The following is a 14,474-nucleotide window of genomic DNA, read 5'->3' on the forward strand; positions in this document are numbered from 1 at the left end:
CTAAAACCCCCCCCCCCCCGGGTCACTTGTAGTTATTTTAGTACAATGGGCTCCATTCACAAAGCTCTAACCCCAGCGTAAGGACCATTTTTGGTTCAGCAATGCAACTGTCATTTTTTGTTTGAAGTCCCATTGAACATTGAGATGAAAGTAACTGTCACTTTTTTATTTAACCACCTGATGTCCGGCCGTTGTAATTAAACGACCGGACAGCGGCTTCTTGAGAGCGGGTGCACGTTTTTTTTCCCCCCATTCTTCCAATTCTTCCATTCTTCCAATTCAGCCTGCACTGTAAGGCCGCGTTCACACCGGGGGCGTTTTGTAGCGCGTTCGAACGCTCTGCAAAACGCTCAAACACCGAAATCCCATTATTTCCTATGGGTATGGTTCACACCTGGGCGTATTACAGGCCGTATGAACGCGCTACAAAACGCCCTACGCCCAAAGAAGTACAGGAGCTTCTTAGGGGCGTTTTTGTCGCGCGTTTCCATTGGGATACAGCCAAGTAGCCCTCGGAAACACGCGTTTGTCGCGCGTTTTTTACCACAAATCGCGCGCGACAAAAGCGCATATTCGATGCGCATATTCGATACGCCTAGGTGTGAACCCAGCCGGCGATATTTACATACAAGCGTTCGGGCGTCTGTAGAGACGCCCGATCGCTTGTAATATGCGGTCGGGTGTGCGCCCCCTCCGCCGCTGCTGGCGATCCCGGGCTCTGCTGTGCCCGGTGTGAGCCCGGGACCAGCACAGCAGCTCTGCGGCCGGAGATCAAACGGAGCTCAGTACACGATCTCCGTTTGATCTCCTCTTCGGAATGCAGGCAGTGATATGTATTAATCACTTCCTGCATTCAGTGTCACTCTCCGGTACAGAAACCGGAGAGAAGCTGGCGAAGCAGGTCTCCATCAGCTTCTCTGGGGTTCCCTAGGTGACATTAGGGGTCTTAAAGACCCCTGATGTCTCCATAAAGAGGACCTGTCACTGCAAATTGGCTATCACATAGGGAGCTTGTTTGCTCCCTATGTGATGGCAATAAAGTTCAGTGGAAAAAAAAAGGTTTAAAAAAATTTGTTACAAAAAAAATAAAAAATCACATATCAAAGCAATAATAAATAAGTCACACGCACATGCACACGTCAAGCCCGCCTACGTGCGAAAACGCCGATTACATCCATTGCGCCGCACATGTTGCAAATCGCCGCGAACGTCGGAGTGAGGAATAATTTTAGGGCCATCAATCACTGATCACACTAAACTGATGAGCGGTAAAAGCTTTTAAGCGTCACCTATGGCCAATTTTGACTATGGTAGTTTGTTGCGATTTAACGGGTGCGCGCAATTTTAAAGCTTGACATGTTTGGTGTCTATTTACCCGACGTGACCCCCGTCTTTTAGATTTTACACAAAAATTGCGTAAAATGCTTTATAACATAACGTAGGGAGAAGTTTTTTTTGTTTTTTTTTCCAAAATTTTCGGTACTTTTTTATTATATAGTAAAAAAAAAAGAAGCTCTGTGTCCCCAAGAAATGGTATAAAATTAATTTCAGTACAGCGTTGCATGACGGAATAAATGTCAAAGAACTGCAGCGCTGAATACTGAACTATGGCCGGGACAGGAAGGGGGTGTAACACCGCGTTCAGCAAGTGGTTAAAGTCCCATTTGAATTCCGCTGAAAAAAACTCACTTTTTTATTTGGAGTATCCCTTTATCTGGTGTGTTAGCTTTGTGAACTGAGCCTCGTGTCGGTGCGGTGTACCCCTATGTCGGTGCGGTGTACCCCCATGTCGGTGCGGTGTACCCCCATGTCAGTGCAGTGTACCCCCCCCTATTCTTTTGTAGGAGCGGAGTCCTGGTAAAGCGTCCCATGCAGCTCTATCTCGCACAGATGACTCATTCATAGGAGTTCCGCCATTAGACCCGATGTATCAGGAATAGGAGGATGGGGTTGTTGCGAAACCTGTGACGTCTTTTAGTTTAGCGCCGGAATAAAATACATTTTGTAGGCCATGCAATGTTTCTGATTCAATATTTTTGGGAGCGTGATATAAATCCCAGTATAATTCACTATAGCATCTTCGACAGTTTTTTGGGGGGTCATGCCGCCGAACAATGTCCACCTCCAAAATCGGACATGCCGAGCAACAGTTCTAACGCTGTAGGGGACGCGTGCGGCAAAGTCGGGTAGTTACTAATGGCACATTAGCCTTTTTCAATGGCTGCAACAGATTAATTCAAGAACTGCTGCCATTTTAGCTATAAGGAAACTGGGGTTAAATTAAGACCAATGACTTTTTGGGATAGAGGAGTTTGTCCCGTGGCTGCCAGCATCCTAGCAACCAATGACGCTCAGCTGCAGAACATCATTGGTTGCTAGTAGGGATATACCAATACTAGTATCTGTGCCGATGCCGAGTATTGGGTTCGTCCTCGCACAAATGCTCAGCTGCCTAGCCCCATACCCAAACTTCCGGTATTAGGCGGCGAGTCATTAGACGCTGACCGGCTTCCTGATTGGCCGGGAAGCCGGTCAGCGTGTAATTGACTCTCCGCCTAACTTCCTGATTGGTCGGGAAGCTGGCCAAACAGGAAGCCGAGCGGCGAGTCATTACCTGTCCCCCGGCTTCCTGATTGGTGAGAAAGCCAGCTTCATGCTTCCTCGTCACCTGGTGATGAGGAAGCATGGGGACGGCTTCCCTGCTAACCAAGGAGCCGGGTGGTGAATCTTTCCATGCTGACCAGCTAATCAGAAAGCCAGGTGGCGAGTCATTACACACCGCCTGGCTTCCTTAATGGGACTTTCGGTATCCGCGAGTACCGAAAAAAAATAATAATGGTACTCTATACCGAAAAATCGGTATCGGTGCATCCCTAGTTACTAGGATACCCCCAGCCCTGTCCTAGTAGCCAATCGGGCTTGTCCGCACAATGACCTGGAATGAGTATGCATACGAGTGAAGTTGGACACCATTATTCCCATGACTGATCCAGGTAAGGGGACACAGTATGAAAGGAAGAGGAAGCCAGGCGACTTGCATTTTCAGCATGAGGAGCATTCATGGTAGCCTCCATCTGTGTCAGGAAGGGTTCCCTTTAATTTGCGCTCAGTGACGCGTATAGGTATATCTTTCGGTGTGTTCTGTGACTTTTTGTTGCTCATCTCTGTTCCCCGCTTTTTGTCTTGCAGCAGAACGCCAGCGCCTCTTGTCTCCATCTCCACATTATGGCTCCTCGCTGTGCGACCAGCTCAGTCCGGAGGAGGTGCAGCTCCGACGCCGGCTGAAGTATTTCTTCATGAATCCGTGCGATAAGTTCAGAGCCAAGGGAAGGAAACCCTACAAGCTGGTCCTGCAGCTCATCAAGATCCTCATGGTCACTGTACAGGTATTGTGCTCTTGCCTCATTAGACTTGGTGATGTTGGTTTTTTGCCTTTTCTGATTGTGGCTGTCAGTCTTGCAATGCCTCCATGGGACTTCTTGTTCTCAACAGCTGAAGTGCTGAGGTTGCCCACCCCTGGTCTATACGACTCTTGGGAGACTGAAATGTATTTGTCCAAGTACTTGGATCCGGCGTAGTACACGGCAGCTGTCACACGTCGGCTCTATAGATCGAGAACTGAGCGATTACAAACCACTGATCACTCGGCTCAGTCTTCACTCTCTGCAGGGTTTCCCTCCTCCCCTCTCTGATCCTCCAGCACTGATTGGAGGGACAGACGGAAGGGGGGGCGGGCACAGCTGGCTCTGCATATAGACATGCAGAGCCAGCTTTCAATCAGGCAGCCGGGTGGATCCTGACAATATTGTCAGGATCTCTCCGCGGCTGCAGCATGGCTCCGCGCTGTCGGCATAAAGCGGGCAATAGCTCAGTAGATATTGGCTTTGGGTCCCAGGAATACATTAGTAAATCTCCTGTGACCCAAAAGGGAAGTGGAGCCAAAAAAAAGTTAAAGGAGAACTATGAGGGGGGGGGGTGCTTTTCACTCACCTCATAGTTCTAGCCGACCAGTGACAATGAGACTGTCACAGGTCGGCTCAGTAGATCGGGAGGTGAGCGAACACATACCGGCGTTCGCTCACTTCTCGATCCTGTCACGGCTCTCTGCCGTGACAGGGGAGGGGCTGGATTCCCCCCTCCCCACTCCGATCTGCCAGCGCTGACTGGCGGAACGGACGGGGAGGGGGCGGGTACAGCTGGCTCTGCCTCTAGATAGGCAGAGCCAGCTGTCACTCGCGCAGCTGGGCGGATCCCGTCGTCTAAGTCGGGATCCGCTCCGGCGTCTCAGTATACCGCGAGCTGTAGCTCGCGGTATACTGAGCTTAGGGTGACGGGAGGACGCTAGTTTGTGTCCTCCCGTTACCCTAAGGAGAACTATGGGGAAAAACACTGACCCCATAGTTCTCCTTTAAGTAAAAATACTTGTCTTGTCTGTCATCTTGAATTGCTTGCTTCACTACTTTGAATTGCTGAGTATGCAGATGAAGACAGTGTCTGTCTTCAGCAGGCTGACACTGCAAAACAACCTTCCCTCTGAAAACATTAAAGGGACTTCCAACCTCTGCTAGGAGCATGTCCGGAATGTCTGAGCGCACAACAAGACTTGATTGACGCGCATGTCATCACGTGTGACCGTACATTACTCATCTGTCTGTTGCAGCTTATCCTGTTTGGCCTCAGTAACCAGATGGTGGTGCAGTTTAAGGAGGAGAACACGGTGGCTTTCAAACATCTCTTCCTGAAGGACTACACGGATGATTCAGATAAAAGCTTCGCCGTCTACACCCAGAATGATGTGTACGAGCATCTGTACTATGCCGTGGAGCAGGTGAGAGTGCAAGATAATTGCATATTCCTATGGGCGGTGCATTGAGTTCCTTAGCTGTCAGCTGCCAATGAGAAATGGTCTATAGCGGGATTTGTGGCACTTAAAGTGACACTTAACCCAGGAGTTAAATCTTAAAAATAAATTTTTACGATTAAAAATACATTCAGGTTCCTTAACTATTGACAAGAATGTATCTTATTTGTGTATCACTCGGCTGTAGATCCTCCAATCATCTCTGAATTGGTGCCGACACTGTCCTTCCTTCTGGAGGGGGGCTACTTGTGTTCCCTATGGTCCCTGCGTGTGTGTTGTAAAGTAGTCACCGCTCCAAGCTCGCTACTGTGATCGACTACAATAGAAATGAGTTTACTGAATGCGAGATTGTAGTCCATCCCGGGGGTGAGCTTGGAGCGGTGACTACTTTACAACACACACGCAGGGACCATAGGGAACACAAGTAGCCCCCCTCCAGAAGGAAGGACAGTGTCGGCACCAATTCAGAGATGATTGGAGGATCTACAGCCGAGTGATCGGAAGAGCGTCTGCGCATTTGCCAGATGTAGTTTCAAGATGGCGTCTCAGGAGCTGAGTGGTGCAATTAGAACTGCCTGCTCTGATTTGGTTATCACAGCGATCACATGGCAATGTTTACATTCTAATGTACATTAACCCCCTTCAGTCCCTCCTGTTTTGCATGAGCCTGTGCCGACGCTCAGGCTGCGCGCAATCTGTTCGTAGTGGCAATCCAGCCGGCCGCCCTCAGTGGACCACGCACTTTCCTCCTTACCTACCTCTGGTCTCAGCGGCTCCAGTAAGTCCTGGTTTGTAGCTGTGTATCAGGGACTGCTGACACTTGTAGTGCCCTCACACACAGGATACCAGGACGGTTGTATAATGATTATGTTCTGTTTTAAGGTGTGTGTGTGCCAAAAGTATTGGGTAGTCTGCCTTTACACACACACGAACTTTAGGCCTTATTCACACTAAGAACCGGCTCGTACAGATCCGTGCGATATGCATGGCCGTAGCGGGCCGCTCCCAGGAAGGACAAGTGCTGCGTGTGATTGTACGCAGCAGCCTGTTCTTCTCTATGGGAGTACGCCGACGTACGCTCATCCGAACTGCATATCTGTACGAGTGTGCATGCTCTGAGGCAGACAGGATAGGTCCTGACTGCGCATGAGTATGGACACCCGCACGGATGTGCAGCTTTGGTGAGTGTACGGCGGCGTACTCCCATAGAGAAGAACAGGCTGCTGCGTACAGGCTGCTGCGTACAATCACACGCAGCGCCTGTCCTTGCGTGCATGGCAGCTCTTGGGATCTGTACGAGCCGGCACTTAGTGTGAAATGAGGCCTCAATGGCATCCCAGTCTTAGTCCGTAGGGTTCAGTATTGAGTTGGCTCCGCCCTTTGCCGCTATAACAGCTCCGCCTCTTCTGGGAAGGCATCCACAAGGTGTAGGAGTGTGTCTATGGGAATGTTGGACCATTTGTGAGGTCAGGTACTGATGTTGGGGGAGAAGGCCGGGCTCGCAGTCTCCGTTTTCTAATTCATCCCAAAGGTGTTCTATAGGGTTGAGGTCAGGACTCTGTGCAGGCCAGTCACGTTCCTCCACCCCAAACTCCCCCATCCATGTCTTTATGGAGCTTGCTTTGTGCACTGGTGCGCAGTCATGTTGGAACAGGAAGGGTCCATCCCCAAACTGTTCCACAAAGTTGGGAGCATGAAATTGTACAAAATGTCTTGGTGTGCTGATGCCTTAAGAGTTCCCTTCACTGGAACTAAGGGGCCAAGACCAACCCCTGAAAAACCCCACACCATAATCCCCCCCCATCTCAGGTGTGTTCCATTGTCTTCGGCCAAGCTAGTGTATACACTTGTATTTAATTTTCTTAAACGTTTCTAGGCAAGGGTTTAAGTTTGAGATTAGTTTGGTGACATGAGCTCTTTAATTTCATGCAGATTTTATATCAAATGTTCTGACCGTATAAGAATATATGTATATATCTAGATATCTGGTAATGATTTAACAGTTTCGTGTTCGATTAATCGAAATTTGTTTTTAATCGATTAATTATAACGCACATACAGATCCAACTACATTGGCCTATACACATACAGCACAGCAATGAAGTAATACAATGAACTAGGATCACACTAATCCAGCACGTTATTAATCTCACGTGCCCCACTCAATATGGCCGCCACTTGAGGGGGGCAACTCAGAATAATAACGTGCTGGATTAGTGTGATCCTAGTTCATTTTATTACTTCATTGCTGTGCTGTATGTGTAGATCAAAATAATTTTAATCGATCAAAAAGTTTAAAGTTTAACGATTAATCGAGAGATGAATTGTTAATTTCTTCAGCCCTATATAAATTTTTTTTGTCAGAAGTAGATTGGGTCTCCGCATAGAAAAAAATTCAACACCCCTGAATTTTTTGTCTTTACCCCCCCAGTGAACTATTCAGCCTGTAAGTGATCACTGTTAGGAACCGACTAAAGTGATCACATGACCACTCTGATTTGATAGTTGTGGGGACCCCGAAATTACATTGGCGGGGGGTTGATTAGAGTGGGCGGGGTGATTGCTTGAGAGTGGGCGGGGGGATTGAGAGCCGGCGGGCAGGGGATTGAGAGGCGGCTGTTGGCGCTCACGGGTTAGAACGTATATGTACATCTCCTTGGTGTGGGTCATCATGCTGGTAAGCGTCTATGGGCGGAGTTTGGTTAATAGGCCTAGAAGGTGTGGCTGCTGCATTTTGTACGGAGGAAGTAACTTGAATGTAAAACATTTTTCTGATTTTCATGTGTAACCATTTTTTTTTTTCCAAGTTATTTTGTCTTTCACTATATTCCTTTTCCAACCTTTACTCCCGATTGGCGAGCTTATTTCCTTATGTTTCGACAATGACTGCACGCAAACATTGTGCCGGCATAGCCTGGAAAGGGTCAGCTCACCGTTCTTTCCCATTGTTGTGTATTGTATAGATGTCATTGTTAATATTTATAGAGAACTTTTTTCTTTTTCGCCAACAGTATCTGTCTCTGCCCAACCAAACCACGGCTCGCTACGCCTATGTTCACAACTTCAACCAATCGGCGCTTTCCATCTGTCAGCAGTATTATCGCAAGGGCCACATCGATCCGGCCAACGATACCTTCAATATTGATCCGCAAGTTGTTACAGGTAAAGATTTGGTATCCCCGGGGTCTGGTAATGGTCGGTCAGATGTCCGGCAATGATCAGTATAAGGTGCTGTTCAGTACAGTTGGCAGCTAATCGTAACTGGCCTGCCGTGTCTACACCATTGTGTGACCTGCACGCAGACACTGGGGTCACCGATGTCCCTTAAGGAGGAGAGAAGGTTTCACTATAACTTTATTTTCCCTACAAACCGGCTCACAACTTAAAACGTGATTCCACTTGAGCAGTCAAATTTGAGAACCCCTCGAATTGTTCTGTGTTCCTGTTCACACTGTGTGTGTGTGTGTGTGTGTGTGTGTGTGTGTGTGTGTATACATACATACACTTTTTTTTAGTAGTTTTGTTGTAGCAGGCAACATGGCTGATTCCAGGTTTTTGCTCAGCCCCTTCACAGTGATCTGTCCTTACAGGAAGACTTGGCACTGAAATTTGAGGGTTGTGATTACTTCATTAACCAGCTCCCGTCCATTGGTCATTCCTGAACGGCCGGACGGGAGCCTTATAGAAGCGGGAGGGCATCTTTAACACGTCCTTCCCCCCTCCCCGCACCCAGTGCGCACACGAGTGGGGAAACTGTCAGAAATGTAAACAGTCAGCGATGGCTGCTAACATTCAAGCGATCGGGTGTCTCTCTGATGTATATGACATCACTTCCTGCATTCAGTGTCACTCTGGCAACATATGCAGGTGAGAAGTTGCTGAAGCAGACTTCTCTACGGGTCTTAGAGATGTCTTCATAAAGAGGACCTGTCATGTGTCAGCAATAAAATGTAAAGCTTAAAAAAAAAATGGTCACAAATAAGAAAGAAAAGAAAAAAAGAAATTACACATTTTTTTTTTTTAAAGGAGAGCTATGAGGGGAGTGCTTTTTACTCACCTCATAGTTCTAGCCGACCTGTGACAATGAGACTGTCACAGGTCGGCTCAGTAGATCAGAAGTGAGAGAACACAGTAGAGTAGAAGTGAGAGAACACATACCGGCGTTCGCTCACCTCTCGATCCTGTCACGGCTCTCTGCCGTGACAGGGGAGGGGATGGATTCCCCGCTCCTCCAGCGCTGACTGGCAGAACGGACGGGGCGGGTACAGCTGGCTCTGCCTCTAGATAGGCAGATCCAGCTGTCACTCACGCAGCTGGGCGGATCTCGACATCGATGTCGGGATCCGCTCCGGTTGCGGCGTCTCAGTATACCGCGAGCTGTAGCTTGCGGTATACCGAGCTTAGGGTGACCGGAGGACGCTAGTTTGTGTCCTCCCGTTACCCTTAGGAGAACTATGGGGAAAAGCCCTGACCCCATAGTTCTCAAAGTCCCCCGCCCACATACACACGCAAACATGCCTTGGGTGCACCTACATGCGAAAACGACTATTGCGCCCATTACGCCACATGTTAAAAAATACAGCGAACGTCAGTGAGAGCAATAATTTTAGGGCCATCAATCACTGATAACACTAAGGCTGGGTTCACACCTGGGCGTACAGAACATGCGCGTTTTTACAAAAAATGCGTGCTTCCGAGGGCTATCCGCTGTATCCTAATGGATATGCGCGGCAAATACGCTCCAAAGAAGCTCCTGTACTTCTTTGGGAGTAGGGCGTTTTACAGCGCGTTCCTACGTGCTGTAAAACGCCCAGGAGGGAACCATGCCCATAGGCAATCATTGGTTTTCACATGTTGAGCGTTTTACAGCACGTAGGAACGCGATGTAAAACGCCCAGTTGTGAACCAGGCCTAAACTGATGAGCGGTAAAAGCATTTAAAACGTCGCCTATGGTCAATTTTGGGTGTGGTCGTTTTCTGCGATTTCACGGGCACGCGGTATTTTAAGGCTTGACATGTTTGGTGTCCATTTACCCGACGTGACCCCGTCTTTTATATTTGACCCAAAAATAGGGTAATGGTTTCCTAACAACAATGCAAAAAAAACTTTTTTTAAATGTTCGGTAGTTTTTTCCTTAATCTAGTAAAAAATAACCCCCCCCCTCCCCTGTGGTGACTGAATACCACTAAAAGAAAGCTTTATGTGCCCCCAAAAAATAGTGTAAAATTAATTTCAGTACAGCGTTGCATGGCGGAATAAATGTCAAAGTACCGCAGCGCTGAATAATGGCCGGGACAGGAAAGGGGGTTCAACACCGCGGTCAGCAAGTGGTTAAAGGAGAACTATGGGGTTAAGGCTTTTCCCCATAGTTCTCCTCAGGGTAACGGGAGGACACAAACTAGCGTCCTCCCGTCACCCTGAGCTCAGTATATAGGGAGCTGCTGCTCGCGGTATACTGAGACGCTGAAGCGGATCTCCAACAATTGTGCCGGGATCCGCCCAGCTGCGTGACTGACAGCTCTCTCTGCCTATCTAGAAGCAGAGCCAGCTGTACCCACCCCCTCCCCCGTCCGTTCCGCCAGTCAGCGCTGGCAGATCGGAGGGGGGAATCCAGCCCCTCCCCCTGTCACGGCAGAGAGCAGTGACAGGATCGAGAGGTGAGCGAACGCCGGTATCTGTTCGCTCACTTCCCGATCTACTGAGCCGACCTCTGACAGTCTCATTGTCACAGGTCAGCTAGAACTATGAGGTGAGGGAAAAGCACCCCCCTCATAGTTCTCCTTTAACAACCAATGGACAAGCTGGAATTGTAATTCTTTAACCCTTCACAGTCCCTTCTAACATTGCAGAAGCTAGAGAATTTTTAACCCTTAAAACCCTAACCCAAGTAAAAGCAACTTAAAATAAAAATACAGTAAGAATAAGAAGAAATAAAATGCTTCCTTCAGTTTATTTCTATTTTTATTAAAATATTTATATAAAACCTTTTTTATTTTTTAGCGTATGCAATGGGAACTTGAAGCAAATCTAAAACAGGTGCTGTCCCAATTTGGCTATGAAAGTGGAAATACACTAAGTGCTCATTCAGACAGACCTGCACGGCGTCCGTACAGCGTGCATGCCCATCAAATCCCTGAATGGAGAGGTGCTGTGTGTAAGCGCGGGCAGCAGCCTGCTCTTCCCTATGGGATGACCTGGCTGCACGCAGTTACACGGTCGCACACCCAAACCTGCGCGTCTAGGTGTCCACACTTGGATGCACAGTGTCGGCACGCAGGAATTAAAATATATGCTTCCATGTGCCTCTTTGGCGTTCATTTCTAAATGTATATGGCTAGGCGCACACCTAGAAGTTCAGCTGCGTCCACACAAGAATTTCCTGTGTCCGGGGACCGTTGTCTGTCGGGTGTCACATGATTAAAACTTCACATCTAACCACAGGAAACGGGGATTTAGGAAGCAAGAAAGAGGCCTGTGTGCATTGGTGGCCTTAACCCCCTATTATCCCCTCCCCCCTCCTCCCTTTCACTATTTCCTGCTGACCTTTTCTTTTTACTAATTTTCTAACAATATTTGAAACCTTTTTCATTTATTTATCTGTAGCGTCACACTAAAGTTAAAGAAAAAGCCTTTACTTCATTTGTGAATAATTTTTGCAATTATTTGTCCTGTTTACACTTTTTTTTGGCTGTCTATGAATTGCATAACATATTAAATCCTTTTTCAAACACTATATTGGCATAAGCAAAATAAAATGTTTTATATTTCGCTCTTTCTTTTGTCTCTCTTTTTTTTTTCCTCGCGCTCTCTTTTCGCTCTCGCGCTCTCTCTAAAAGGGAAAGTTTTCAAGGAGGACAGAGCCTTGGCGGACCCCTGGCAAAAGTCACCTGACAAGTCACGCAACGCACATAGGGTGGGCGGAGCTACTGACGGTCATTCTCACGGTCTAGCCGGAAGGACCGGGAGAGTGCTTACTCTTGTTTGCTTTTGCCAAATCCCTCATTGGGACTTTGTTTTGCCTTTTCTCATTTGAGACATTTTGCGAGTACCTCTTATTAAATATTGCATTTTATTGGACGGTACGCGCTATGCATTTGTTTCTTTTCGGATGGACGTCATCTGTGTGCGTCTTCCATGATTGAATTTGGAGCTAGCCACCCCACCCTATGTGCGTTACGTCTCGCGTGACTTGTCAGGTGACTTTTTGCCAGGGGTCCGCCAAGGCTCTGCCCTCCTTGAAAACTTTCCCTTTTATGTACATCTCTTCCCCCGGTCGTTGATGACCTCGCATGGCTTCCAATAGCATCTCTATGCTGATGAGTGGAAATCACTTACCTCGTAGTTCTCCTTTAAAGGCAAATATTTTAGTGATATGGCTGCCGGCAAGTTGAATCACATGCTGGCTTCTCAACTGTCTGGGATTTGAGTGATTTGTGATATGGTCAACAGAACTCCTCCTTGTTGTCCCAAACTTCCACTTGAATGTATTTGTTAATATGTAACTCCCGAATTTAGTGTCACTTTAATATGTAACTGAATTGAACACCTTAGTTCGGCATTTGATTTTTGTTCTTCTGGCTAATTGGACACCGACCAGTGGGAATCCTGGTGGTATGACGATCCCCAATTGCCACCTCCACCGTGCTGGTGTGTTTTCCGGGCTGTATTTAGACTTTTTTTTTTTTTTTTCCCTCAATAGAAGCCTTCGATTCATTGCACTGATGGGCAAAAAGCCTGAAACAAAATTTATAGAGCCATTTAATCCAAACGAAGTATATTTGCACTGTAATGTACACTGCTTGGCCAAATAAAAAGTCACCACCTTGATTTTTTTTTTTTTTTTTTTTTTTTGAGGTTAACCATCTTTGTTAAGGGAGCATTCAGGATTATCATGTTTTTTCCCTGGACTAGGCTGTTGGCCCATAGATGAAGCAAACCTGCTCATCCTGGTTCCGTAGCCTATGCATGTGGACATGCTTCTAGATACTGAAGGCATGTGCTGTATTGAAATGGACATCAGAGCTTTTGAGTGTTGAATCAAACAAGATATATGCATTTGTCTAAAGGTGGCCATACACTTTACAACCATTGCAAGACCTTAGTCTTGCGATGGTTGTAAAGTAATTTAAAAAAATTTACGATCTGCCCATCTTGGACAGGCAGATCATGCTTCCGATGACAGCAATGCTGAACGGGCAGTGTGCACACCAGCCCGTTCGGCATTTGTCTCCCGAGCATGCTAAACACACACACACACACACACACACACACACACACACACACACACACACACACACACACACACACACACTTTGTGTCGTACCTGTATTTAGGCTGCAACATGAGGCGTGGTTGCATACCAGAACCCCCCTAAACCACTTCCACCTTACTTGAATCTCTGGGTGCTTATTACTGTAGATGGTCTCCTCCTCCGCCAGCAAAACATTTCCCAGCCTGCAAAAAAAAAAGCAAATTGCACATTCTACAGAAAACTGTTATCCGGCATCCATGGAAATTGGTAGTTTCTGGTTGCTCGAGAGTTACTATTAAGAATGGGTTTAACTATTACTATACCCTATCGTAACAGTATATTGTACTTTAAACCATTAGCTAGGGATGTCCCGATGCCACTTTTTTAAGACCAAGTACTTTCCCGCAGGTACTTGCCGATGCCAATTACCGATACGGTAGTCCTGGTCCTCCCCTGTCAGGCATCGGGATCCCCCAGCTTTGGACACAGGGGCGGTCACTGCGGCTGCACTGCCGGTAGTTCTGCCCATGGGGCTGTCCATGGCTGTGCCGGGAAGGAGGAGGAGATAAAGAACCAGGCAGGAACTGCCATGGACAGCTACTTGCAGGTCACCAGCAAGCTGCTGATGTCCCCACAAGTGCAGGTGCTCAGCAGCTGCGGCGGTTTAAAAATTTACCGGTATGTGGCTTAAGAATCGGGGCATTTTTACAAGTACTTGTGAAAATGCCTGGTATCGGACCCGATACTGATACTAGTATCGGTATCTGGACATCCCTACCATTAGCAATACATTGCAGTACTGGCAGTGATTACTAGGTGGCGCTTGTCCACAGGATAACCTCGCACTTTTTTCAGAGATCGTTCAGACACTCGATTCCCAGGATAATCCAGAACTTTTCAGCCTGTTCCTGTACCTTTCCATGCTCCAGAGCTCCCTCTCCTAGAAGGTGGCAGAACCGCGAGTACACAGGGGGTTTGTTTTTTGCTGGTTAGATAGGAGTTCCAGTTTGCTGAATACCGGATAACAGAGTTTACTGTATTAGGGTTAAAAACCTGAGGTTTTAGTTGCACAATTATGCAAAATACGTGGAAGCTGCAAGGCCCACAAGTCAAGGCCACTCTGTGTAGTGTGGTCCTAACTCTATGAGAACCACCCTCATAAAGCATATACATGTGCTGGTGCGCCAGGAGGTGCCCATTCCGCCTTTTTGAAGGCACAGGGACACACCAGGAGCCCCGCACATCACAATGGCAGCTGAAGCCCCCAGTGTGTCCAAACACCAAATCCAACAAATGGCAACCGCACTCATCCATTTATAACTAGCTATGTCTCCTGAGCACAGAATAGAAGGTAGCCCTTA

At 47.5% G+C, this 14,474-nt stretch overlaps 1 protein-coding gene across 1 annotated transcript in view; it reads left to right on the plus strand.

Annotated features, from left to right (window-relative positions):
* MCOLN1 (mucolipin 1) overlaps positions 1-14,474 on the plus strand; it is a 31,066-nt gene that overhangs the window by 5,708 nt on the left and 10,884 nt on the right. The window contains exons 2-5 of the mRNA XM_018566954.1: positions 3,193-3,386; positions 4,661-4,828; positions 7,873-8,060; positions 8,194-8,217. Coding sequence (XP_018422456.1) covers positions 3,193-3,386; positions 4,661-4,828; positions 7,873-8,060; positions 8,194-8,217 — 574 coding nt within the window. The remainder of the gene's footprint in view (positions 1-3,192; positions 3,387-4,660; positions 4,829-7,872; positions 8,061-8,193; positions 8,218-14,474) is intronic.

The sequence above is a fragment of the Nanorana parkeri genome, unplaced genomic scaffold (genome assembly GCF_000935625.1).
Source record: "Nanorana parkeri isolate BGI_ZX_2015 unplaced genomic scaffold, ASM93562v1 scaffold991, whole genome shotgun sequence".
NCBI lineage: Eukaryota > Metazoa > Chordata > Amphibia > Anura > Dicroglossidae > Nanorana > Nanorana parkeri.